The sequence below is a fragment of the Anarhichas minor genome, unplaced genomic scaffold (assembly GCF_050575085.1).
Source record: "Anarhichas minor isolate MPS153535 unplaced genomic scaffold, ASM5057508v1 ptg000042l, whole genome shotgun sequence".
NCBI classification, from domain to species: domain Eukaryota; kingdom Metazoa; phylum Chordata; class Actinopteri; order Perciformes; family Anarhichadidae; genus Anarhichas; species Anarhichas minor.
In genome coordinates this window covers 4,562,315-4,588,354 of record NW_027466488.1, presented here as the reverse complement: position 1 = coordinate 4,588,354, position 26,040 = coordinate 4,562,315, and the positions used below count along the sequence as shown (strand labels likewise).

General features: G+C 43.0%; 2 protein-coding genes and 1 long non-coding RNA gene across 4 annotated transcripts; 2 read left to right on the top strand and 1 right to left on the bottom strand.

Moving 5' to 3' along the window:
• Positions 1 to 33: 33 nt before the first annotated feature.
• cunh16orf46 (chromosome unknown C16orf46 homolog) lies at positions 34 to 2,782 on the bottom strand. 2 transcript variants are annotated; one of them, XM_076109902.1, is made up of 4 exons: positions 2,606 to 2,782; positions 2,271 to 2,490; positions 1,573 to 1,994; positions 34 to 1,490 (listed from the first exon to the last, which is right to left on the bottom strand). In XM_076109902.1, the coding sequence occupies exons 2-4, from the start codon at positions 2,466 to 2,468 to the stop codon at positions 1,436 to 1,438; spliced, it is 675 nt and encodes a 224-aa protein (XP_075966017.1). In that variant the 5' UTR covers positions 2,469 to 2,490; positions 2,606 to 2,782; the 3' UTR covers positions 34 to 1,435. The 2 variants fall into 2 exon arrangements, with proteins under 2 accessions (XP_075966017.1, XP_075966016.1); XM_076109901.1 differs by having other exon boundaries at positions 34 to 1,994.
• Positions 2,783 to 2,858: 76 nt separating this feature from the next.
• LOC142969846 (protein phosphatase 1 regulatory subunit 3E) lies at positions 2,859 to 6,943 on the top strand. Its single transcript, XM_076109903.1, has one exon. It carries the CDS (start codon positions 3,518 to 3,520, stop codon positions 4,439 to 4,441), a length of 924 nt encoding a protein of 307 aa, XP_075966018.1. The 5' UTR covers positions 2,859 to 3,517; the 3' UTR covers positions 4,442 to 6,943.
• Positions 6,944 to 20,028: 13,085 nt separating this feature from the next.
• LOC142970100 (uncharacterized) lies at positions 20,029 to 23,145 on the top strand. Its single transcript, XR_012959168.1, has 3 exons — positions 20,029 to 21,107; positions 21,244 to 21,317; positions 21,952 to 23,145. It is a non-coding gene; the product is annotated as an uncharacterized LOC142970100 (long non-coding RNA).
• Positions 23,146 to 26,040: the final 2,895 nt, after the last annotated feature.

The following is a 26,040-nucleotide window of genomic DNA, read 5'->3' as shown; positions in this document are numbered from 1 at the left end:
TTGCGCTCAAACGATACAAAAAAAAGACTTAAATCAGTCAGCTTGATCCTTTAATTGAGCTCTCAGTTCAGCACAGTGGAATAAATTGCACAGATGTTTTGGTGATGCTTTCTTCAATGTGTAATACATTTACTTCTCCTGTAGTAAACATATAAACAGAGCTAAATTAATGAGATTTAATTGTACAGACCCTTTTTCTTTGTACTTTTCATTATAGAACAACATGAAGCTGTATCATATCTTGTCTTTTATCTTTTCACTTTGATGCAGCGGCATCTTACTGAATATAGACATGCTGGGTCCTGGCTTGTGCTGAATATAGCAACTCTTTACATATCTGTGTTAAGGGACCATTTCATTCTACATGCACATTCAGGTAAGACTGAAGTTTTGTCTATTTAGGTTTACACGACAGCTCTTTTGAATATAGAACAATCCCACTAAGTGGATCATTTAATCAGGGCAGTTAAACAATAGAGGTGGAACAATAAAGCAATGTAACCAGATCATACAAGTTGTAAATAATGTTGGCTGGCCTTTGGAGACCGACATGAAGGACGTCAGCATAATGCTGCACTGATAACCCTGAGAATCCATCCACAGTCGTCGGGAATCACTCACTTGTACACAGTTACATTTGACAGAGACAGATGCAGTAGTTTGGCAACGCTTTGTGTCATCACGTATGGTCACAGGCTACACTGCAGCGCTTCAGTTGTGACAGATCTGTAGCTTGGGGCTGAGGTTTTAAATAGAAGGAAGTGTGAAGCAGGCGCACTGCTATACTTCTGATGAGGTAGCTGCACCGTTGCTAGGTAACTAGAACAGCTGAAAAGGCACTTGTGGGAACTGGTCCGAACAAAACAAAAAGGCACAAATGACACGAATAGCTTCACATTTAATCTGTTCACTCGACTGTTGTGGTTAGTATGTTCTGAAATATGCCAAAGGAATTACCTCTGCGATTAGTTACTCTTATGAACTTGTCTCACCTTGATTTATTCTTACAACTAATTTAATGGAAATATTGTCAAATGTGGTGAGTCTGAGGCATTCATTATGAAAAAAACAAGATAAAAGGTGGTGTTTGTACTTTGTTGAACCTGAGCATTTCAAATGATCGCATACTACATACACACAGTCTTGCTTGGGTACGAATGGGCTTGTGCGTCTGATGCAGTGCTGGAGGGGAGGGCCCGCGTGAGGCTCGCGGCCGTTGAGTAGCTAGTGCGGTGCACTGTGTCAGGTTTGGAAGACACAGGTACTTGATACCTCTTGGGTATAGAAACACTCACAGCGGAGAACAAGTGGGGGTTGTGCTGACATGTCTGGTGCTTGGCGGTCAGGACTGCAGAGGGAGGCTCTGGGTTAGCAGTATGGTCCACTCTAGCTCCTCTCGTCCCGCTCCTCGCATCCAAGACGAAGCAGTTTTCCTCTATGGTTTCTCCTTCTTGAGCCTTCCTGCCACTGCAGAGCTGGCCACTGACTGTCTGAGGAATCGGGGGTATTGATATAATTGGTGGCAAATATGTGATGTTTTTAACAGGAACCACCGTATTATTGGGTCTATACCTTTGTTTCTGAGGCTTAGTGGCTCCGTTGTTCGAGTATTTCGAGGGGAGATGGTGAGGCTGCGAACACGTGTCCCTGAGCGTCCCTTCCTTCTCTATCTTTTCTTTGAGCGGAAGTTTTGAGGTGGTTTTCTGCAAAGCATTGAGGACAGACCATTCTGAACCATCTTTCTGCAGAGCTTCCACAACAGTGTTACCCCAGGATCCCGTGTGCTGGTTTAATGGGATGGGTTTCTTGAAGCTGTTATGCAGACCCACATGAGACTCACAGCGGCGCTCTGCAATGCTGGTTGAGCTGTTGGCATCGAGGATCGTTGGGTCAACAGTCAAGGGCCTTGGGTTGTCAGCATGCTTTGGTTTGTTGTACATCTTCTGAGTCAAAAGTGTGCAGCTCAGTGGAGCAACTCTGGCCCAACCATGAACCTGTTTTCAAAAATAAATATGATGTTTAAATGTTTACACTAAAAATGCACCAACATAATTACTTATTGAGACAGTAAAAAGTATGCTAATAATGACAGTGGGTGAGAGTGAGTAACTTTTACTAATATAAGGGGGCAATTCTATATTGAAACATCATTAATCCAAAATTGCAGCAGATCATTTGAAAATGATTTTGCCGCTGACTTCAAACTGTGATAGAAGACACCTGCATACATTAAGGCAAGGTTTGCTGTAAGAAGATATTCATTCACTTACTGCGTCTTCCCAACCAGAGTAACAATTATACTCATGTGGCTCCATGAAGTCCTCCTCACTAATATCTAGGAGGACATCAACATGTCTCCTCTCTGGTGTCTGCTCCTCAACTGCTTCCTCCTGTGTTGGAAGCTCCTCTTCTGATCCATTCACAACTATGTGATCCACTTCTTTTAATGTCGCCATTATGCAGTTCATCCCATGTGCTTCATGGTGATATCTAGAAGAAGAAAAACAAGGATATACCAAAACAACCTGTAAAGAGGCACATTAAGCTGCACAAGTCAAATAGTTTTGTTTTAAACGTTAGAAACGTTACACCAATCTTTACTCACCATCTTCAGTCTCTGTAGCATTTTAAATGTTTTTTTGTCACTATTCCCATATCCGAATGCACCATTTACAAACAACAACTGCCACTACCCATCGCGGGGAGGTGTCTTTCCGGTCGACAGAGTTTTTCCACAGAAGCGCTGAATGCCTTTAGAGACGAGCAGCAACACCGTCGACATAGCAACCCGTAGAGGCACCGGGAAGAAGTGACGTAGATAAAAAAGAGAGAGGGGGGGGGACTGAATGCGCTCCAGATGAATTATTACATCTATGTTATGCAATACGTCTTAATTTACACGGTAATCATGTGATGCATGTAGCAGTAGAATAGAATAGAGTACAACAGAATAGAATAGAGACTTCATGATTGGAAACAAGTCGTATTGTATTACCACATTACAGATAATGCCCAAAACACAAACAGTGTGTTTAAAATCAGTCCTTTGTTTCCTCATTTACTGTTGACTGTATATGGTCATTTAGACGCCCCATTGTGAAACATAGGAAGTTATAACCGGTTTGTCTCCTGTGAAGGAGGAAACCATTTTGGTTTGTTGCAACGTTCAGTTCTGCACGTAGAGCTTCTGACTGCAGACGTCAAACTCGTCAGCTGTGAGACGAAAACGAGCGATGGTCGCTGCCGAGAACGACGTGTCTCTCTTTTAATTATTTTTTGCGATAAGCAGACAGTGTGATATATATATTTTTTCACACACCGAAATTTAAAGTGACGGATCTACAGGAGCAAACACCCGCTTGGTTTATTGGTCCAGAGCGGCACAGTGTCAGCCTCTGACGCAGCCGGAGCGCCTATCCGCGAGGGAGACGCTGACACCTGACGGCTGCATCTCTCGACGCGCCGTCTTCCCCATCACGACCACTTCGGCTCTGCAGTGCAGGAACTGCTGCATTTTATGGAAACGGAGTCGGTGCATCCAGTCGTGGTCATGCTGCCCCCAAAGAATTGCCTGCCGAGGAACTACAGCTGCATTGCCGGACTGTTTGGGAGCCTGGCAGCGGCAAACCCGCGGCTTGATGATGGGGACGATTTTGATATGATTAACGATACTTGCGAAACCACCGAGAGCCCCGTGGTGGAAGAGAGACCACGGGGCAGAGAGATCTTCCTGAAGCCGCCACAGAGTCCAAATCTGCGTCGGAGGTGCAAGTCGCTGCCTACATCCACAGAGAGAGCAAAGTTAGAGATAGCCCGCACCAGAAGTCCAACCAGTCAGAAAAAGGTCCGGTTCGCCGACTCCCTTGGCCTGGAGCTCATTTCAGTGAAGCACTTCGATGATGCAGATGAGCCAGAGGTGCCGGAGCGCATATTGGCCAAACTAACCAAAGGACACCTCCACCTTAATCATTTGGACACAAAATTCCCGCGTGCCCCTGCGCAGACTGTGTGCATGGAGTTGCAGTTCACCAACCCAGGCACAGTACCCGGCTTTGAGCAGAAAGTGAGGGAGGTGAAGGTCATGTTAGAGACCGTTCAGGCGGACGAATTCAGCCTCTCCGGGTTTGTGCGCGTGTTAAATACGGCTTTCGAAAAGAGCGTCTCTTTGCGGTATTCTCTGAACAACTGGATAACATTTATGGACAGTCTGGCGTCCTATGTTCCCGACTCAAGCGACGGTGACACTGACAAGTTCTCTTTCAAGATAGTGATGCCCACCTATCTGGACAGCGGAGGCACATTTCAGTTTGCAATTAAATACTGTGTCGGCGGGAAAGAGTTCTGGGACAATAATCATGGGAACAACTACAAAGTGCGGCGTCACCGGTTCAAGATGTCCCCACCGCGGGAATGGGAGAATGGATGGATTCACTTTATCTGAGCTGTGTCGCACTTGCCGCCTGCGTGCGTAATTTGCGCGTTACTGATCCCCGGATATCTAAAGTATGACTGTAACTTGTTAAAGATGTTCTTTTCTGCCATTGCCAGCTACACACAAAGCTGTGACACTGAAAATTATTTCCCATAATAATTCAAATATTTGCCCCACTGTGGTAACAGATTTAGGGTCGAAGACTACAGTAAACGCCTTTGATGGGTGCCCGGAGAGGGATCCTGTTAGATATTTTGCCTTGATGTCAGGGTTCTGTGTACAGCTTGGTGCCCTTTGGGAGGGCATGGTCACGTTATGTAATGTAGAAACACGTGCCACGGGAAACGTGCTGGGCAATGCCAACTTCGGGCATCACTGTTCCTTTCAGGAGATTCTGTAAAATGATTTGGTGGCACGGTGATGTTTAAATTATCAGTTTGTTTTGCTTGTGTGCAAATATATTGTCTTGATGGGAAGCAGAAAGCATCTTGGCTGACATGGATATCAAGCGAACTATAGTAGCATATAGTCTCCTGCAGGCTGGGAGAAACATACACACATTGTCTTATTGAGTTGATGAACAGAAGCATTGGCAGGTTATTTTATATAAACAAAACAAAAAACTATTTCCCCACTGTCATGCCATTGAAAATGCCTTATTTAAAAGCCTTGATGTGGGACGTTGTGCAGTGAATATTTTGAATACAGTATTGTCTTCTTTTGGCTTAACTAAACTAAATGCTTTTGATGGCTATCATCCTTAAACTTTAAAAATAAAGTATAGAGGCATTGGGAATTAGTTAGTGTCCTTACACGGAGGCTTTTAATCTAGAGACACCATACTTAGTCATATATATTTGCACCTATTCAACACACATTGTATATTTATCTGCTGAATTATTGCAAAAAATATTTTCCCTAACCAAAGTTCAAAGGCAATGAAAACGTTTTCTCTCGAAAAACAATAGCTTAATTATAACAGCATCATCCATCAAATCATAAAGTTTAGGTTTATAAAGCATGGGCTGTGATACTGTGATAGGAAGGAACCACTTGAGCGTGGTTGTTGTCCCACCAAGGAAAATACATTTAGTAGCAATGTTTGCCATGTTCAATTTACCTCAGATTACATGCAGACCTTTTCTCTTCTTCTTCAGGTTGATCGTTACAAAGCAGATGTTATTTTCACAGTAATTATTTTCTAACAGATACAGAACACAGTGTGTATTCATTTCTATTGGTGATTGCACCGTGTAACTGATTTTCCTAGGGCAGTGTTTTTAACAAAGTAGCTATCACACGGACGTATGTGTTGAACTGGCTGTAAAAGTAAATGATGATATCCTCAGTCGCCACTGTGCATGAATAGTGCTGCTTCTTACACCTGACCGAAATGATTTAAGCCACCTGACTGTTTGATACTTCATTTTCATACCATAAACCATGAGTGATGCTGATCAACCAGTCTACCATTTCCAGACAACAGCTAATCCATACGGCTGTAATCCACTGGCGGTCACTCTTCCAAACCTGCTCCAGACCATATGTGATCGTGTACTTTGTGGTAAACAGGCTTGCATGTCGTAGGAAAACGAGTTTAATTAAAAATGCAAATATTCTTCATGCTTTTTGTAAGTGTATGATGTTCTAAATGTTTTTGGCCATGTAGAAAGTTGAGACTCCAGTTCAGCAAGTAGAGGAACAACAGGCAGGATGTTTTTAAATCCAGTGCTCTGACTGTAATCTGAACATCACTTTGTCCTTTGTTTACATCAGCATGGCCTCAGAGCAGGCTCTCCGTTTAACGAGGCCATCAGATCGGGATGTGGATAAAGACTATTCCTGTAACCACTTAGTTTTTGGAGCAGTTCCACTGTGAATCCATCAGTAATGTTTGTCTCTAAATCTGGCAATGTTGTCAATGCTGATGTTGTTCGAATAGTTTTGCTGAAGTGATAGATTGCCAGCACTGAGTTGATATTTGCTTTCTCTACATTTATCACACACAGACCTGCATTTTCTCACCTGTTAGTTTAAGTACACTGTGGATATAAAAGGTCTGGCCACGGCAGAGCTTACTGTGTGTTATGTTGTTAAATCAGTGGGTATTTGCATATGGTCTGTGTAAACTTTGTTCAAACATTCATGCTGTGCAATACCAGAAAACATTAATTATCCCGGATGAGACTTCTGATGGGGTCCCGAGATGCATCAATACCAATTCATCACTTCCAACACAGACTATGTAGAGTTACTACAACAGTGTACAGTTTGAGATTGCTTAGTTTGCTTGACATAAATTGCATTGGCATGATATGATGTGGAAACTGTAAGATACCAGTGCTAACTTTTAGCCTGGTATCCCCCACACTGCTGTTGTTATTGGTGCATCCCCACCATAAACCAATTGAAGGGCTTCTGGTCTGATTAGATTTTCACCTCAATGAATACATGACATTTTGCATCACAACTCACTGATGTATAGATATGTATATAAATGTCTTAATGTTTCATATTGAATGTCTTCCTGTTACTGTTCTACGTTGTGTGTATTTTGAAGTATTTTCAAAGCAAAATTGAGAAATTAATTGGAAAAGTTGTCTTCAGATGACCCTGGGAAGTTGGAAAATAACGTATGAGCCCAAACTTAATGAAATCCTAAAGCACACTTGCTATTATATTTAATTATAAATATATATATATATATATACATATGTCTTCAATATCATACTATCTGCTTGTAACAAACTGCAATAATTTGTCTCAAAATTATGTTTACCGCAGAATCTCTCCTGAAATATGTACCGCAGTGTATCTGAATGAAATGAATACATTGGAAACAGCTGTGTACATTGCCTTACGAAAATAAACGTTACTTAGAGACATGAAGCTGGAAAGATTGAAGAATGCAAGTGCTTGTTTGTTACAAAGTTGTGATTGATGATGGATGAAAACATGGACTCTGGACAATGACAGGGGGAACATATCTGGGCAAGATAGGTAAGGCCAGATGCACTTATGAGCGACGTATGATTGTAGCTGATACTGAGCAGACTCAGTCAAAGCAGGTCTAATGCACTTTGAGTGAGAACAAGGAAAGGGGCAGGGTTGAAAGTCACCATATATATGAAATAATATTCTGTTAATAGCTACATAACAAGATGTTTTCCATTCTGTGTCCTGTTTTACTGCTCTTTTCTGTCACTGTGGAAAGCCTAAATCACTTCTGTCTTATTAATAACCATCGTATATGGCACTGAACTGTGTGCCATACAGTTCGTTTTTTGGTTTCGTAAATCCTATGCGACCCTCTGTTGTAACATCTGCAGTCATGTGTTTGTGTTCATCTATATTGTGTGCTGTCTTTTATTTTCTCTTTTGCTGTGAACCATGTTTGCATGTCTAACATACATTTATTTTTACGTTGAGTTTTTAATGTGACCTCTATTTTGTTAATAAAGGCATTTGTGATGGAAACTAAATGCTCCACCAGTACTTACAATTTTCAAAGGGCTGCTGCTGGTCCCCATTCATAAAGCAGCACACTGCAGTGGGCTGTAGACATCGCCATTGTAGACATGGTTGAGGAGATGTCCTTGAATCGACACCCACTTCTGTTTATGGAGGAGGTTGGAGCCTGAAGCAGGAAGAAATGCAGGAGAGGCAGAATGTAAAATATCTTAGAAAAAGCTAATCTTAACATAGTATGTTTTATCTTTTTCACTTTTAGTCACACCCTCTAATCAGCTTAAAGTATTCAGGTTAACGCATATCAAAATACATTCAATCTACAATCTCTACTTCTAACAAGCATACCAGCTTTCTCTCTAAATAGCATATTATCATATTATAAAGAATAAGCCAACTGGCATAAAGCCACAGTCTCTAGAGTCCACCGACAAAGCCTCCAACACTTTCATTAAAGGAATTAAATGGCTGATAATGGCACTGTCATATTATGCGGTCTTGACTGATAAGTAAAGTCTGATACTCGAGTTGTTTTATTTGGAAAACTAACAATGAATGTGTGCTGCATACGTATAAAGCTGTATCTGTGCATGTATAGCATGCTGTATGTTGTGTAGGTGTATTTGGGAGCCTTTGTGTCAGATTAGCAACATGAGCCTGCATAATCTTCATGTCAGTGATGACTGAGCTGTGTTGACCCACATTCAGAGGAAAGTTAAGGTTCAACTTTGCTTACTTATAGTCGTGTTGAAGGCACCCTGACAGTTTGTAGCTGCTCCGCATGCCACCTCAATGCTTCCAGCAACCAGTCAGTGTGAAATCCATACGGCCAATAAAAACCTGCTGTGAGATCTCAATTTAATTCCATAATCAGAGCTACGCGGCATCTTTTTCAATGTGGAAAATCCCATAATCACCCAGAATACAGATAAAAAGAGATTAAAATATCCAATGTCAGTGAGTGGTGAAGCAGGAAATTAAGACATGCGCAGTTTGATTAGACTGCCGTGTGGCACATTTGTCTTATCTGGATTTTATTTGACTGTAAAATACATGAGATATTCTGTATAGACATCAACTAATCATTTTACAGGAAACGTTTGGCGTGTGTATGTTTCCAATCACTGGATATACATGAGCAAAGTGCACCTGTGGTAGGCTTGTCCGTGTAATTACCACACTGTGGTAATCAGGAAACATTGTGTTATCACTGTCTGTGTACCAACAGCTGCTTATATAACAGCCGTGCGCATGTGATGATCACGCTCGGATTGTTCTGTCCCTCAGGCGTCGGGCTTTATTAGACTGCAACCACAGAGACATTTTCATCCCAACTGCGTATAGCTTCTCCCGCCACATTCGAATTGCGGCCTGCGGCTCTAATAATGTGGTCGAGTCGACGCAAACAAATTGTTTCTAGTTTAAAAAATTCATGTGAGTCATTCAGAGAAACGCTGTGCCATGACATTGATCCTGACTCAGGCACCGTCCAGGGCTGCAGCGTAGTGTACTGGCATAACCTCGTCTCAGTGAGCACTGGACCTAAATATTTAATCAGCTAAATGGTCTTTTACTACTTGGGAAAATTCTTGTTGTTTTGAAGCGTCTACTCCCACCAAGATGACTTCCTTGTTTCGTTGATTGCAACAGTTTCTTGTGCATTCTTCCTCTTTATTCTCCTCCTAAGTGTAAATTGTGTGCTTTTCCCAAAACCTTAAACCTGTTAAAACTGAGCTTTCTCCCTTGTCTCACAAAACATTCTTTCCTAAATACACGTACATTCTCTTACTCACAAAGAGTTAAAAATCAGATGTGGCAGGAGTCAGAGTGAATCCTTGTCAAACAGCCTCCATACCTTTCTCATCCTCTTCCGCCTTTACGCCACATTTCTTATCTTACCTATCCCCACTGACTCTTCCTTGCTCAAAAGGTTTTTTTGTTATCAGTATACATTTTCTTTATTGTCTTAATTAATTTGATCCTGTGAGTGTGTATTGCCATATTGAAGTTGGAATTGTTTTATGGACATATTCATACTTTTGTTGCTGCGACCTAACAGTAATATTCTTTCATGTCTTTTGCTGGAATTGTGTGCATTTTTCATGAAAGCCCAAACATTTCACACGTGAAAGGTCCAAAATACACTTGTGTGTGCTGTGATCCAATGTGCTGTTTTTAGAGTTGTCTAACCGTTCACAAAGACATTCAGTGTATATTGTGAAATATTGATGGAGGTGGCAGCCAACGATGCGGCAGGAATTGCAGTAGACTGAAGAAGATGCAGGTTTAGCTTTTGTCCCATTCATGTGACACCCTATTTGTAGGTCAACCATAAACAGTCACTTTCACTACAACACTGCTTTTTTAGGTGAAGGTCGACAAATAAACTAACATGAGCACACACACAAATAACCAAGAAAAGAAAAATCATACTACAGTGGGTTCGTCTGTATGCGTGGAAAGCCTTCCTGACTTACAGCTCTCTGTGGAAGTTTCCACTATCTTGAAAAGGCCTGTTCATGAGACATACAGATGATTTGTTTCCCCACACACTATATTTAGACCTGGTAAAGGAAGTCACGGGAAATGCTTTAGCAACAAAACAATGGCATTGTGCCAAAGCTGCATACCATACTTAAGTCCAATAAGCGTTGTCATTTATAACAGCACTGCCTGACTTGACCCGTGTGTAGTTACTGCTGTCCTTCGCTAACGCTGTGGACATTTTCTTAATGTTGCGGCGATGTTTGAAAATTGCACAGAATATGTGGGTTCTACTTCTGTTTTTAGCGGCTATGATCGCTAAATCAAAATCTAAATCAAAGGGAATGCGCCTCATAGCCAGCTACGGCTCATTGTTTTGCTGTCCAAAACTATCCAAAACTGTTTTGGTTTTTCGGCTGCAGCAGGCAGCTGTTTTCAGCCCCACTGTACACAACCTGCAGAGAGGCGCAGTTAACGACTAGCTGGTGTACAGGGTGAGCATTTAGCAGAGCATTAGAGCATTTAGCAGCTCAAGAGCCCGATATTTCCCTCAAGAGTTGGTAGAGAGAGACCAAAACTGAAGCATATTTGAGTAGTGGACTTACATTTATCAGGTCGCCAGAAACACAACTCCATATGAATGATAATGTTGCTCTGTAACGGCTCGATGTGTAAACAAGTAACTGTTTGCTAACGAGTTTGCCATATAACTTAAAAAGTGATGATGTGTCAATCTCGTCTTCACAATTTGTTTCCGCTGCTCCAAAGTGGCAAAACAAAACAGTTATTGCAGGTTTTACAAAATAAACACTTTACATGCAGCAAAGGGAACACGTCTGACGTTGAAAAACTGTAATGAATTCATACGTATCCTGAAAAGTATTCCTGTCAATTGTATGAGACATGTGAATTCAAAGAGCCATATAGGTGGTCATCTCCACCATCAGTGACTGTTTAGTGTGCTGCTGGTCTCCTTCTAGACCTATCACGTCAGGCCTCAGCATTAGGTATTGTTGCTCTGAATAAAACTATAGGATTACATCAGCATTACTCCTACTTTTTACGTTTTCAACCCTTTCTTTTCCTTCCATTCTCCTCTGTTTTCATTTTCTATTAACGCGACACTCAAGGGATTTTACATTTATCTGCTTTTCATCCTATCCATCCATTTGCTGATGCTCTCCAATAAATTAAATGTTTATTTGCCCATTCTATTCATTGCTTCTCTTCTCTCCTACTGTCCTTCCTCTCTCTATGATCTCACTGTCCTTCTGGACTGTATCTGGTTTTCCAATAACGCAATGAGACCTTCAGACCACAGCAGACACAATAAATTTCTTGCTCTGGCAGAAGAACTCTCGGCCAGAGCTCAACTCTCGGCTCATAAATAATCCATTGAACCAGACTGTTTCCACACTCTCGTCAGCTCTGCATCATGCCAGTCTGCACAAACAGGTGGAAAGACCAACTTGGTAGGCACTTATTTAAAGCATACATTCAAGTGAATGCATACTGAAGGACCATGTGGTGGGAGGAGATAATCAGCGGAACATTTAGCATCAGTTCCCAGCTGACAGGTCTGCCGCTGCCACTCTAAAAACGCCAAGATAGGTGAGTTAAGGACATTGGAAGGATTTTCACTTCAGTCAATAGTGGTGGCAAATGCTACAAAGATATTGTAATGAAGTAGGTGAGCACATAACCAATATGTGGTTGTTGAACATCTCTTCATGGACCTGGTGCACAGCGATATTGTCATGTTAAAACAGGACAGGGCCTTCCTTTAACTGTTGCCACAAAGTTGGATCCACACAGTTGTCCAAATAATATTACATGCTGTAGCATTAAGGTTTCCTTCAGCAGAATCTAAAGGGCCAAAACCACGAGAAACAGCCACTTACCAATAAAAACAAAGTATGTAAACAGGGTTAGAAGGTGGTGTTTTATGTTGCATATAAGCGGCAGCATTGGGTTTATTGGATAAGATAATGTGAACCAGGAAGGAGATGGTGGGTGGCAGTCCAAAGACATGCGGGTAATGGTTGACTCTAAATTAGCCGTAGGTGTGAATTTAAGCGTGGATGGTTGCCTGTCTCTCTGTGACAGCCCTGTAATTGTCATGCCGACCTGTCCAGGTTGTACCCCGCCCTCGCCCCAGCCCCTCTTCGATCCCCAAAAGGATAAGCAGTTACAGATGATGGATGGATGAAAGGAGATGCAGAAAAGTGTATGAATGGACAGGAGCCAAGAGGTGGAGCTGAGATGGTGTCATGAATGCAGAGATAGGACAGAGTGAATGAAAAATTCTTGACTTTTGACTCTTGAATTCTTACCAAGCTTTATAGAATATTAAAATGTCGGTTGAGCTGTCTATTGTACTGGTTTGTCGGGCATGTCATTTTTCAGGTAGTGGTAGTTGCACTCAATACATGCTTTATGGATAAAAACATTTAATTCGATTAGCTAACTGGTTGACACACTGTGTGTGCGTGCGTGCACACGTGATGATTCTCCTCCTGAACATTTATTGAGGCAAAATACAGCATGAAACTGTTTGTTCTGTTTGTTTAGGCATGCCCTTCATCAGAAAAAGAAAAACTTCTGTTACAATTCTAAGTAAGTTATGTTGCTTGTTTCCCTTTTTAGCAGCTCAGAGGACTGAGGGTATATTTGTCTACCAGGTATAAACAAGCAACATTGCTGCCTGTGAGTCATAGGTGTCCACCAGAGAAAGAGAAAGAGAGAATACACTCAGCAGCAAATGGAGGTCACCCTAACGTTACTCGTCAGTACAAAGACAGGATATATCAGCCTGGTGTGTCTCTCCAGTGTGTCTGTAACAGGAGTCTCTCATTGTGTGTCCCTGTATATGGTCAATGGGTTGACTTTAGCACCCCGATCCTCCCTCCTCACCATTGTCTCCTCTGCAGAGGTGTCATGGGCCATTTGTCACCAGGAATGACATCACTGACTCTCGTCCCCGCCCTCATTCCCAAATAAAAACCCTGTCGGCTTGTTGAGGAGCAGGAGAGGGCGCGTGAGTGATTCAGCAAAACGTGACTGCTTTCAGTTCAAATATCTGTTTGCTTGTTAGGGGACGTCTCTTCCTGCAGATGGGTGCTGGAGAGGTATCACGCATGATGAACATTAAATTACTGTCAGTTTATTTATGCATACACATCTGTGTGTGTGTGTGTGTGGGGGGGGGGGGGGGGGGGGGGTTGTGTGTATATTTAGGTTGCCCTCTCTCGCGTGTCTGCCTTCTGGTAACCTGAATCTTATAATTCCCCCCCTGGTGGCTACATCTCTATAAGCCCTGTTTCCTTTGGGTGCAGAGCACTCACAACAGGTCTCATGAAATAATGATGCTGCTGCACTCTCACACACCTCTCTGTGTGGCTGTCTCCAATCCCCAAGCACTCTCTTGTGTCTGTGACTCTTTCCGACAGATCACATGGAGCGAATGTGTGACTGGACGTGTTGTAGTCTTCCTTTTGCCAGTGACCTTTAGCTCAGCCGCTGATACGCACTTCACACTCTTGAACATCCGCCCATGAGTGCAGGAGTGTGCCTGGGCATAGGTGCATGTGTCTACCATCTACGAATTACGCCGCCTTACTTGTATAGCTAGAAATACTGGATGAGACCAGCCGGATCTGGAGCTTAGACTGACTGAGTCAATGACTTCCAATGAACTCACTTCCCAGGACCCATTTCTATATAAATCATTTTTATTAACTTTACATATATTACAGCAAATGCGATTGTTTGAAAAAGAAGGAACTATCGAGCTCAACATTTTGATTTAACTGTTTAGTTTTTTATTTAATTTTATCATAACTTTTTTAAATTGTCATTCTCTCTGTGCATTCTGTTTTTGCAGTGTGTCCTGGTACAGCCTCATTATACACTTGTATTCTAAAAAGTATTTTCCGAATGCAAGTGTACCAGTACCAGGGTTAGGGTTATATAGACTCCCCAGTCCTGACGTGTGCTAAAGATGGGGTTATTTAAGCACATGCACACGTGCAAGAGAAAGTGTTTCTGTGTGGTGAACCAACCCAACGTGCTTCATGCATGTGTGCACCGAGACTCTGCATATGCTGACTTTTACTCCTGAGGTTCGGAGCTCAGTCTCTGCTGCCCTCTATTGTGCAATCATGTTAAAACAATATTGTCCGTCTGTAACCTGTGTTACTTCAAGTGCTGCAGAGAAACATCAAGGTTCAGACTTCATCAGCATATCAGTGAGACTGTCTACGCGGAGACAATTCATAATCTGTTCTCATGTAAATCCTTACGTATTGACAACTGACAGCCTTATCATCAATAACTGTCTTTAATCCTACATTGCTGTTGATATTGAAAAAGGACACATTTGCTGCTCAACACAATTTACCCGTCACACACACACACACACCCACACAGCTAAATCCTTTTAAAAGGGTGTAAGTCCTCAGGAAAGTCAGGTTAATGAAAGAGGCTTTGTTGGTGCCCCATCTGAAGGCTTGTGTTCTTGCTCACAGCCCTCTTAATGTGTCTCGTCTGTCGTGATGCTCCACAGGTTAGCAGATTACAGAGAACAAAGCCCAGAATTTGAGCCTGCCTGGCAGCAGAGCGGCACAGGCGATTGCCCCTGTCTCTGGGGCCCAGTCATCAGAAACAGCATCACTGCCTCCATCTGTCCGAAGGACAGCAGTCTCTCGCCCCTCTCATCTGAACTCTTTTCTACTGTTAAGTGTGTCACCATGATCATTATCACCACTAAGTGCAGGCCAATCACACTCATACTTTCAGAACTTTGTTCTACTGTATGTTTTTAAACGATTAAGTCATTTGCAGGTTGCTGTATATCAAACTACACGCACAGAAAATGAATCTCCCACACTGTGATGTACGAACATGTTTATGTGCCCATCAGCAACAGCAAGTTCGCTGCTCTTGTTATTCACCAGGTGTGCTGAATCTTTGCCCCTCTCCATCTCACTCATTTGCTTTCATCTCGCCAAAGACTTGACTGTTGCCATGGTGACCTACTACAACATTGAAGGAGAGAGCCCAGACTTCCCGATCATGTGTCAGGTGGATATATACTATGTGGTCATACTGGCAGATTCGTCACACTGACGGACCTCTCTTTTTCTACTTTCAGAAAGCAGGAGAGAGGTTAACACAAACAACGAAGTTGAAGAATCTCTGCTGATTCTTCACAGCAGCTGTCAAACATAGCTGACACTTCTGTGCCATGAGGAAGAGGTTTTGGCAGGAGATGAGTGGAAGGGCTTATGAATTTGGCGGCGGTGTGTGAATGTGTGAGAGAGGATGGAGCTGGGCTCCTAAGTCTCCTCTACTCGGTGTTGTTTCAGCTGGGGAGCCTCGGGGACAATAGAGAAAGATCCAGAGGGAAGGATTTCAACAACACACACAACAGACAGACAGACGGACAAAATGACAAACAGCACTCCATCCCGACTGACACAGAACTCTTGTAAGAAAATCCAAGAGTGTAGATGTTAAATCAATAATTACTGTAAGTTTTAAATGATACATCCTCCATTCATCACAATCATCATCAGATGTGTTGAAGCCATAATGACCTCATTCAAACTTGACAGACTGATAAAAGGATGAAGTATGGCCGCAAGTTGAAAAGCGCTGCTGCTCTGACGTCAGTCTGTGTCTTGATGTACTCACGACTTGGCTCGATATGTGTGTGTGTTTGTGTGTGCCGGTGTGGATAACAAGCCCCAAAGGGTTGCGTGTGAGCTATACAGTATTTGGGGCTTGGACATGTGAGGAGCATTTGCATTCGTGTTTAATTGTAACCCATACAAATGAGAAAGAAACAGAGGTTGTGACTTGGTATGAGTGAAGTCTCAGGTCATACAGTAGCAGCTTGACAATATGTGGTTGTTCGTATTCAGTGGCCACGACCGAGCTGCTTATTATTGATGTATTCATTCAGTGGAAACAAAATGAAGATGAGAGCTTGTAGCATTCATTTCATATAATGTTACATAGGGTGTCTAGCTGAAATGATATGTTTCCAGTTTCCCTCACAGTAGAGCTTATGGAGTCATTTAAACAGAAACAAATTACGGTCATTGTTTCATTGTAATGTATACCAGCTTTTGAAAGGTTGCGCTTTCCTGTCGTGACACATCAATTGAATAAACTGATGTTGGGTAATTTGTGCTTGCTGTGGGCAAAAAGCGCTCCACAGTCATGAAATATTGATTATAACACAGTGGAAACTATGTAATACATATTTATCCACGGTGGGTGCCTGCATAACATTACTCTTTAGATTAGAACAGCTGTAAAGTGTGTGCGCGTGTGTGTGTGTGTGTGTGTGTGTGTGTGTCAGACATCACGATTCTTCTTCTGAACATTTATGGAGGCAAAATACAGCATGCAACTGTTTGTTTTGACATGCCCTTCACTAGAAATAGAAAAATGTATGTTGCTGTTCTAAGTAAGTTATGTTGCTTGTTTGACTTTGTAGTGGCTCAGAGGACTGAGGGTATAAGGGTCTACCAGGTATAAACAAGCTAAATAAGCAACATGCAAAACTAACTTGATCAAAAACAATAACACAGATCTGAATTGCAGTGAACATAATACGGAAAAGACAGAGAAATTATAAACTGCAAATGCAGAAATATCTTATAAACATATTATTTGCTTAGGCGCACATACTGATAGATGCCTTTTCATATGCCTTTGTGTTTTCTTTGTGATTCATGGTTGACTTTAGGACAGCATGCAACACAAGTACAAACTTGTAACAAGTACAAAATTGATAAGACAAATTCAAATCTGTATATTGAAAAGTGCTGTGCGCATGTGCACTATGGCTCAATTCAAACTCCCCTTTCCTTTTAAATACTGATAATAGCCACAATAATATGTGAATTATGATGCGTAGTGGGGTCATAGTAGTAGTCTGACTTTCCCAAAATCAAAACTTTCCTTCAAGATGTAACTGTGATATCTAAGAATAGTCTGCAGTTGATTTGTTCTGCCTCATGATGGCAGCAGAGTGACATGCTTGCTTTCTTCTCACAGAGCAGGGGGAGACTTAACAAGGAAATAAATTGTAACCTCATCCTCTAAGCCTTTGAGGGTTCTGGTAACAAATTCTGCATAAAAACACTCATTGGCTTCCTCTCTCTCCCCCCCCCCCCCCCCCCCCCCCCATCTTTCCCTCTCTCTCTCTCTCTCTCTCTCTCTCTCTCTCTCTCTCTCTCTCTCTTTGTCTTGTGGGGAGGGATTGTAAGGACTGCTGCCTATTAACAAGAGTCTGTGAGAGAGATGTGTTGAAGCGAGGCCAGCTCAGCTCTCAATCCGAAGAATGTGTTGGCATATACAAGGGGCGCCACTCAAATGGAACTTTAATTCATTTACACAAAAACCAGAACAATCGTAAAAAGCCCTCACTGCTGGGAGCTAACAGCTTAGGTAGTAATAAAGGCTGGAACACAACTTCCTTTAACCTGAGAATGAGCCTTTTATGGGGTCCTTTTTTCAATATGTTTTACACATTGAAAGGGAAGATAGCGCGTCCCTCTGACTTTGTGTATGCCTGTATGCATGGTTGTGTATGTGTGTCAGATGGCAGAGGTGGGCTGTGAATGAGCCTTTGATGTAGCCTGCCAAGTTTCCCCTGTGGACAGCAGCTGTTATGATAAACACGCTGTCTAGTAGCAACACATCCTCCCAAGATGGTTAACCACCCCTCCTCTCCTACTTTCCCTCTCATTTCTCCCAAGGCTGTGTTTAATGGAAGGGAAATGAAAACAATAGCCCTGCCAGTCTGCAGGCCAGCAACAGCCCGGCCAACCTGACAGTAAGTCAGAGAGACAGAGACTTTGAGAGAAAGAGGGCGATGTACCAAACGGTGTCCAGACAGTGTTTTTTCTTTTTAAAGATGTTTCACACAGGCAGTGAATTGAGCAGATTGATTGTGCGTGACCATATTATCTATCTACCCAACCCAGAGAATAGAGAGATCAGGCCCTCTCTTTGTCAACATGCTGCACGTTGGATGGAAACCAACTTTTATCTTTTTACATGAGCCCAGAATGGTAACAGAGGTCACATACTTACTGGAAATTATTACATTTCCTTTAGTCTATTTTTGGGTAGTTTTGCCGATAGAGAACCAGATATTTTTTCCGGGCTCATTCTAACCTCTGACCACTCTGACAAAAAGAAAAATACTATACACGGATCTCCAAAAGAAGATTTGGGAGCTGGTGCTGTGATTTCACTCACACCAAACAAGGGGAAATAAGTCTTGGATCGTGTTATTTAGTTCGTAGATGGTGAATTAATTAAGTATTACAGTAACATGACTGTACTTTATTTACAAATTGAATACGGAAGCTATTTTAAGATCTTTGAATCTATTATTTTACAGAATTTTACTCAAACGTTCCAAGGTTTATAGAAGGTTTTGGGATAGTTTACAAATTAAATCTAGACAACTGTTTCCCACTGAAATCTACTAGTATAGCTGTTCAAATACAAAATTGATTTTGGATGCCAGTTGGCAAATAATGACAGAGGAGAGAGAATATCATAATTACTGAACAACAATGACGCATTAATAAACATTTAAAATGTCTATTTTCTCCTCCGAGGTTTATGGCTGGTGAAATGTTGAGGTGGTCACAGTACACGCACCCCTTTTACTAATTCTCAGCCGCCCAGGTCTACTCATCAAAGTGCTGTCAGGTCTTGTCGAGTGATGTTGGTTTCCATGATCTTTGCCTCTCCACAGGCATACCCACGTTGTTGAGTGATGGTGGGAGAAGGGTTAGAAGGCACACACACACAAACATACACTGTGGTCACGACAGGCCCAAACCACAGGCACCCATGTAGAACGAGTCAGTGAACAGGCCTTTATCCCTGCACTGACCTACTCTGTGAGTAAACTAACTCATTCAAACTGCCAAACTGTGTGTCTCTCCTCTTTACTCAGTCATTTAGTTACCAGCTCTATGAAAAGTTATTCAACGCACTGAACGTGCCTCGCGCTTATGTCCGGCTTGCATGCTGACCCTCTTACCTGGAGGGTTTTGTTATTCTGCTCTGTGACCTTGGAGTGAACTCTCTCAAGTTGGCCTGCTGCCCAGTGAGGGCTGCACAGCCCATTTGGCCCCTTAGAGCCTGTCTGACACACTGATTGGGTTACTGACTATGTACCGGAGTAAACAGGTACTTCCCCACCTATCCAGGAGCCCTGGCACAGCAGGCATCTGCAGAGGCACACAAAGATCCTTTTACATTTTCCACTCTCCTGGAAGTACAAGCCCCAGGCGCCCTGTGTGTGCGCAAATGCATGCAAGCATACATGTAGGTGTTGCTGTGTGCACGTTTGTGTATACGTATAAACACTTGGAACCCTCCGGGTGTTTTCAGTAGAGGGGAAGTTGAAGAAGACTAAGAGCAACCAGCTGATCTTTTCAAGAAAAAACACCTCAAACCCAATCCCTCTGTTTGAGTGTATGTGTGCGTTAGATGTTTGATTGGAGTAGTTAATTCATTAATTACTTTACTTTACCCTGTGAAGGTATCCAATGCAAGCTTAATGTATCTTAGTGGGATATCATGTTGCCTGCTCACCCCGTCTCTCTCCTCAGCACATGGCCTCTGTCCAATACCCCTAAAAGCACACGCCAATGCACACACAACATTAAAAAACCCTCAGGCATCAGTCAGTGAGCCAATCCATCATGGGAAGTTTGCGCTGATGAGAAGAAAAGGAAAAAAAGAGCAGCATTGGGAGAAAGAGAGTAACAGACATGGGGTTAAAGAGGGAGAAGAGGGGAAGGGGAGAAGATGTAGAGCCTTGATTATGGTGTTGGATGAGGGAGAGGATGCCGGCTGATGGCGGGTGTGAAGGGACATAGGAAACCTCGAGGGAGAAGTAGAGGGTGAGGGGTGAGGTTGCGATAAGTGTATATGTGTGTGTGTGCGTGAACATGGGGGATGTGTGGTATCGTGACAACATCAGACAAAAGGCTGGAGGATTTATGCTGGTCAGAAATCAGTAAAACTCAGACACTGAGAAACCACAGCACTGTCATGATCTGAGCCCAACAATAGAAGATTGGATAAATGCAGATGCTGGACGGCTTGGAAATGCAACAATGTATGACAGGCCCAACCACAACCAGCCTATTATGTTACCAGAGGATGAATATCAGAGAGTTGGAGAGAGAAAATGACTTATCCAGTGTGTGTGTGTGCATGTATGTGTGTGTTGTAGGTACTGTGTGAGGCCTTGATTATGCGTGCAAACGCTAGCAGCAACAGTTGCATCTTTAAGCAAATAAAGAAACAGCTGACTAAATAAACCAAATAATCTCAGAGTTATTGATAGCTATTATCAGTTTAGAACCTCTGGAATATCCTGGAAAGGTTGCATCTGACTGGAGGGTCATACAAGTTGGAGAAAAAGGGCAAAGGGTAGAGAGAAGCAAGAGGGGAGATGGAGCCAAAGGAGTTTAAAAGAGTGGAAAAAGAGGGAGAGAGAAAGAGAGAGGGAGAGGTTTCCAATGCAGGGCTGTGTGGCTGGCTGTGTGCTCCTGTTCTGCTAGGCGGCCGTGGCTGGCTAAATAAACAATCCTAATTGGCTGTGGAGCCCCACTAGTCTGGGGTTTCACTCGCTTTCATCCTCGGGAAACTGCTGGGAACCTGTGGGAGAGCTGAGGTGAGGCATCATGATAAACACACATGTGCTCAATCACGCGCGCACGAGAACTCGTAGACTTGTATGTATAAACAGGGTGAAACTTGATTAAATGCACAGAGGCTGCTTTTTGATTCTGTGCTCTTTCTGTCGTCAGGTAAATGGTGATACATGAGAATTAGTACATGCTCTGCTGTGAGTGGCCTCCCCTGCCTGCCGTTCAGCTCAGAGGTGAGTAATATGGCCACCTGCTCGGCACATCTGGGGATGAGCAATGCACACACACACACACACACACACACACACACTTCCTTGTGCAAACAGAAATAGATGCAGACTCAGACACACGCACAATCACACTTATGATTCATATCACATAAATACACACGGACATAGCAAAACACAACAGCTAATTCCTGGATGTGGCGGACAAAGCCAAAGCCCAAATGACTCAGTTACACTAACAGTGTTACGACATTGACTCTGGAACAAATACAACACAGCACACTTTATCCATCATAGACCGTTTTGACAACACACACACATACACCGTCCAGCACACAATACAATACTTTTCAATATGGTAGTCCTCTAGTGGCGTAAATGAGATCTGTGTCCAAATCTGTCTACTTCTCTTATCGTCCAAAGTAAACAATTGTGCCGGTTTCTATTTGCAAGTATATCATAAGAGATATGAGCCCTGTTGTACAAAGTGGGTATAAACAGAAAAATAAGGGATGTATATGTTGAATTTAGTAGAGCCGTCTCATGGAAATTCAACATCAACCCTGTAAAATTATGCTCTGGTTGGCTCTTATCTTTCTGAAAATGATTTTGATCAACACGCTTTTATTCTTTATGTTAGGTCTAAGAAGACCTACAAGTACTGAAGACTGACATTTCAATGTGATGGAATTGTGTTGTCCGAGAGAAAGAAAGAAGAAGAAAGACGGGCTCTTTTGCTCTCAAGCACAACTCTCTGGCCCTTCGCCCAGGATGGCTCGGGAAAGGGGGATTGTGAAAGCGGTTGTCATGGAGGAGAGCAGGAGAAAAGGAGAGGAGAGGAAAAGATTTGCTCTCTGGAGAGGCATAATACTGGGCACTTGATGTCTTTGAATGTTCTATTTTATAGGCTCAGCATAAAAAAAGGAACTTGAAGGAAAGGGGAAAAGTGACTTATTCTAAATTCGAAAGCAGTAACATGTCATTCTCAAACAAATCCATAACATGTTTTGCACCCCTACATTCAGGTGATGCACTTTGTAGCAGCAGCAACAAAGGGTTGTATGGCATTTTCACGTATAGATATTTCAGATGAGCAACAGAAACCATGATAACTTGTAGCAAAAACAATATAAATTTATTTAATCAAGAAACAACAGTAAGAGTCTATAGCCAAGTATGTGAGCTGCAATCAGGCAGAGTGCCTCTTTGAGCTAAATGCTTACAATCAGCATGCTAACAAGCTCACAATGGCAATTGTAACATACTGATGTTTAGCAGTTATAATGTTGAGCAAGTTCACCGTGTTAGTTTAGTGTGTTAGTATGCTGGCATTTGTTAAACACAAAGGACAGCTGAGGCTGAATGTCATTAGTTTTGCAGTATGAACCCAATCTAATGGAAATTCATCCAATAGCTGTAAAGACCTTTTACTTAAAACCACTAATGTAAACCTCACCGTGGTACTAAAAAAAAAGTCAGGGGATCACCAAAGTAATTGGCATTTGTCGTCTAGGAACCATGAATATCTGTACACAATTTTGCACCAATCCCTCCAGTATATGTTGATATATTTCACTGAATGAGTGAAAGCTTTGACCTGCTGATGGTGCTAGATGAAAAGTCATGGGATCACCAAAGTCGTCGGATTTATCGTCAGGGCACAATGAATGTCTTTGCTAAATGTCATGGCATTTCATCCAGTACTTGTTGAGATATTTCAGTCTGTGGACTGTTCAGCTGACATTCCTAGAGTCACGCCACTGGAAATACAAAGTACAACACCAGAACTATGAAGTAATCTCTGGGAATTGCACACTGAAAGACAAATAAAGTATTGTAACATTTACCACATTAAAGAGAAACACTATTATATATGGAAGAGCCAGCACATCATTTATCACATGTATATTCCAAAAATATATAAAATTGCTCGCTGTCATCTGGAATTTCAGAGTTCATGGTTGAATGGCTCAAGCAACAGGGACCAAGAAGTGAGTCAAAGTACTGAATGTAAAGATAGCTCTGACCCAAACGCAGCGGCCCAGTCTGCCTCCATCCTTCCTCCCTTCTGAACTTTTTCTCTTCATCTGACTACTGGCTCACACTCAGCACTCACACTGCTCCTCGCGTGACCAACACACCCCAGGAATCCAGGAGATTTTGTGTGTAGTGTGCTCTTGTGTGTGTGTGTGTGCAGGGAATTTAAGACTCCTTTTGCAAGTTGTGTGTATGTCAGGTACCTAATGTATGAGAAAGCACCTTTGTTTACTAGAGCAAAATGAACAGGAGACTTTCCTACCTGGCTTGAATATTCACTCACAGATGCACAACACACACACACACACACACACACACACACACACACACACACACACACACACACACACACAGGATTACGCGGGTTAAAGGGCAGAACCTGAGAAGAAAACGACAGCTGCAACTGCATGTGCGTAAATGTGTGTCTGCCAGGGGTTCAGAATAAATGCATTTGCTCCTGACCGGGATGATCTAGCTGCTATACCAAGAGACATACACGACCACACACCCACGCATAAACACATGCTCAGCCCCACACACATGCACACACACACACACACACACACATACAAAGACAGAAAGGTGATAGAGGGAGATGGAGAGACAGCAAGAGGGAGATGGGGTGGAGATTGAGTGCTGCATAGACTAGAAGGTGGGGTGGTGGACATTGAATAGGATTATTTGATAGGGACGAGGGTGGGCGGTAATCACTTTTTCCAGGGACCTCTCTGAAGATGTCATGTCATCAGCATTTCCCTGGCAGCTCGTTCGCAGCGAGAGAGGGAGTGAAGAGAGGGGAAGGAGGGAGAGGCTGAGGGCGCGCTTCTTCCGAAGGTGGCAGGCAGCCAACAACAACAGCCGACTCCAGTAGGTCGGCACAGGAAGGGGGGGGTGGGGGTGAGTGTGTGTTTGTGTGGATCTGTGTGTGGATGGGGGGAGGGGGGGGGGGGGGGGGTTTGCTGTTAAAGCCCTTATGTGTGCACCCTGCGCTCCTCAAGCGTTCCCGTTTGTTGTTTCCGAGCCAGAGGCCTTTGGCTGGGCCAGTCCCAGGGGAGTCGTTACACCACATTCCTTTCCCATTATTCCAGGCGTCTCTTTACGAGCAGCACCATCTCCGGATTCGGCTGGCCTTTCCTCTCGCCCCTGATGTCCTGTGTTTTCATCCTCGTCATTACTTTTTGGTTATTAGCTGCCGCTGCTGAGGTGAAAGACGGTGATGTGCCAGAAAGCAGGGGGAGGGAGGCGCAGGAGACTGGAAGGCTACTACAGTGTGTGTGTGTGTGTGTGTGTTTGTGTGATTTTGAATGTCCATCTCTTCCTAAAACTACATCCTGACAAAATTCAAACCACTAGAGTTTGTAAAAAGTAAAACAGTTATCCACATTTTTATTTCTAAAGTTGCCACATTAATTTCAAGCAGGACACTGTAACCAAGAGGACGACAAAGTAAGAGACAGTTTGTTAACATCTGCTACAGAGAACAGGTGTCACTTCAGTTCCATGTGGATCACTGATGACCCAGCAGAGAAACACACCATCAGGGCCTCTTATCACTTCCTTCTCCACACATTCACGTCTCTCTCTTCTGGTCTCTGGTTCTCTCCTCGTCGCCTCCTCTCCCCTCCTAAATGTTCTTCTCCTTCCCACTGGCGGAGCCTTCTTCCGTTGGGTCTCCGTGACCTGAGACGGGAGGAATGTTCATCAGAACTATGTCAAGACTTGTCAAGGTCTCTGATGTGAGGGGCCTGGAGCCTCAGGCCTGGGAGGGGCCTCGTGACTGACTGACAAGTACAGGTGAAGGTCCAGGTCAACCCTGTGTCAGTGAGGACACACACGCTCACAGGCTCCAGCCAGGCTATGCATCTCTGGGAAAGGGTTTAGAGGTCAACTAAAGCTGTGATGAGGTTTGCTACAAGAGAGAGTAGAAGCTCCCTCACCCACACATGTCACATGACTATATTTTATCACAAATTTGGCCTACAGCCTTTTCTATTTTGCATTTCCTGTTCACCGATACTTGTTGTGGAGAGTATCCTTTCTGACACTGATTTTACTGAAGTTAGGGTCAGATAAAGAGCATTAATGAATGCCGTTCTGAAAGCATTTATGTTTATGACTTGAAATTGATGCAATTGAGCTGACAGCTTTGCCACCTGTAATTTCTAAAACCCACTGAACTGTGGCCCAGTCTACACTATATGAACTGGACGTGTTACTTTTTTTTTTTCTGAGGAAACACATTCCTTAGTTTCACCTCTGACCTTCGAGGGAAGGGATCCTGCAGAAATAAATGAATAAATAAACAACATGGAGAAAGTCCAGGCTTCTCTCCAGAGATTGCTCTCTTTCTCTCTCTCTCTCTCTCTCTCTCTCTCTCTCTCTCTCTCTCTCTCTCTCTCTCTCTCTCTCTCTCTCTTCCGTGCGTGTGACATGCGTCACTGCTGGATAATACCATATATATTTTTTGACAAAGATTTTGAGTGGCATCATGTTGCAGTTAACTAGTGTAGGCGACCGTTGCTAAGTGGAGCGCAGGGCCGTTCCTTCAATCAGAGAGTCGGCGGTTCGATCCCCGGTTCTGACCAGTCGCATGACGATGTGTCCTTGAGCAAGACACTTAACCCCTAAAATTGCTCCCGTAGCTGTGCCTACGGTGTGATAGAATCTGAATTATAAGTCGCTAAATGACTGT

Coding starts and splice junctions, on each gene's coding strand:
- cunh16orf46 (XM_076109901.1), bottom strand. CDS start 2,468: ATGAACTGCATAATGGCGACATTAAAAGAAGTGGATCACATAGTTGTG. Junction 1,995..2,270: donor ACTCTGGTTGGGAAGACGCA/GTAAGTGAATGA, acceptor TTTTGAAAACAG/GTTCATGGTTGGGCCAGAGT.
- LOC142969846 (XM_076109903.1), top strand. CDS start 3,518: ATGGAAACGGAGTCGGTGCATCCAGTCGTGGTCATGCTGCCCCCAAAG.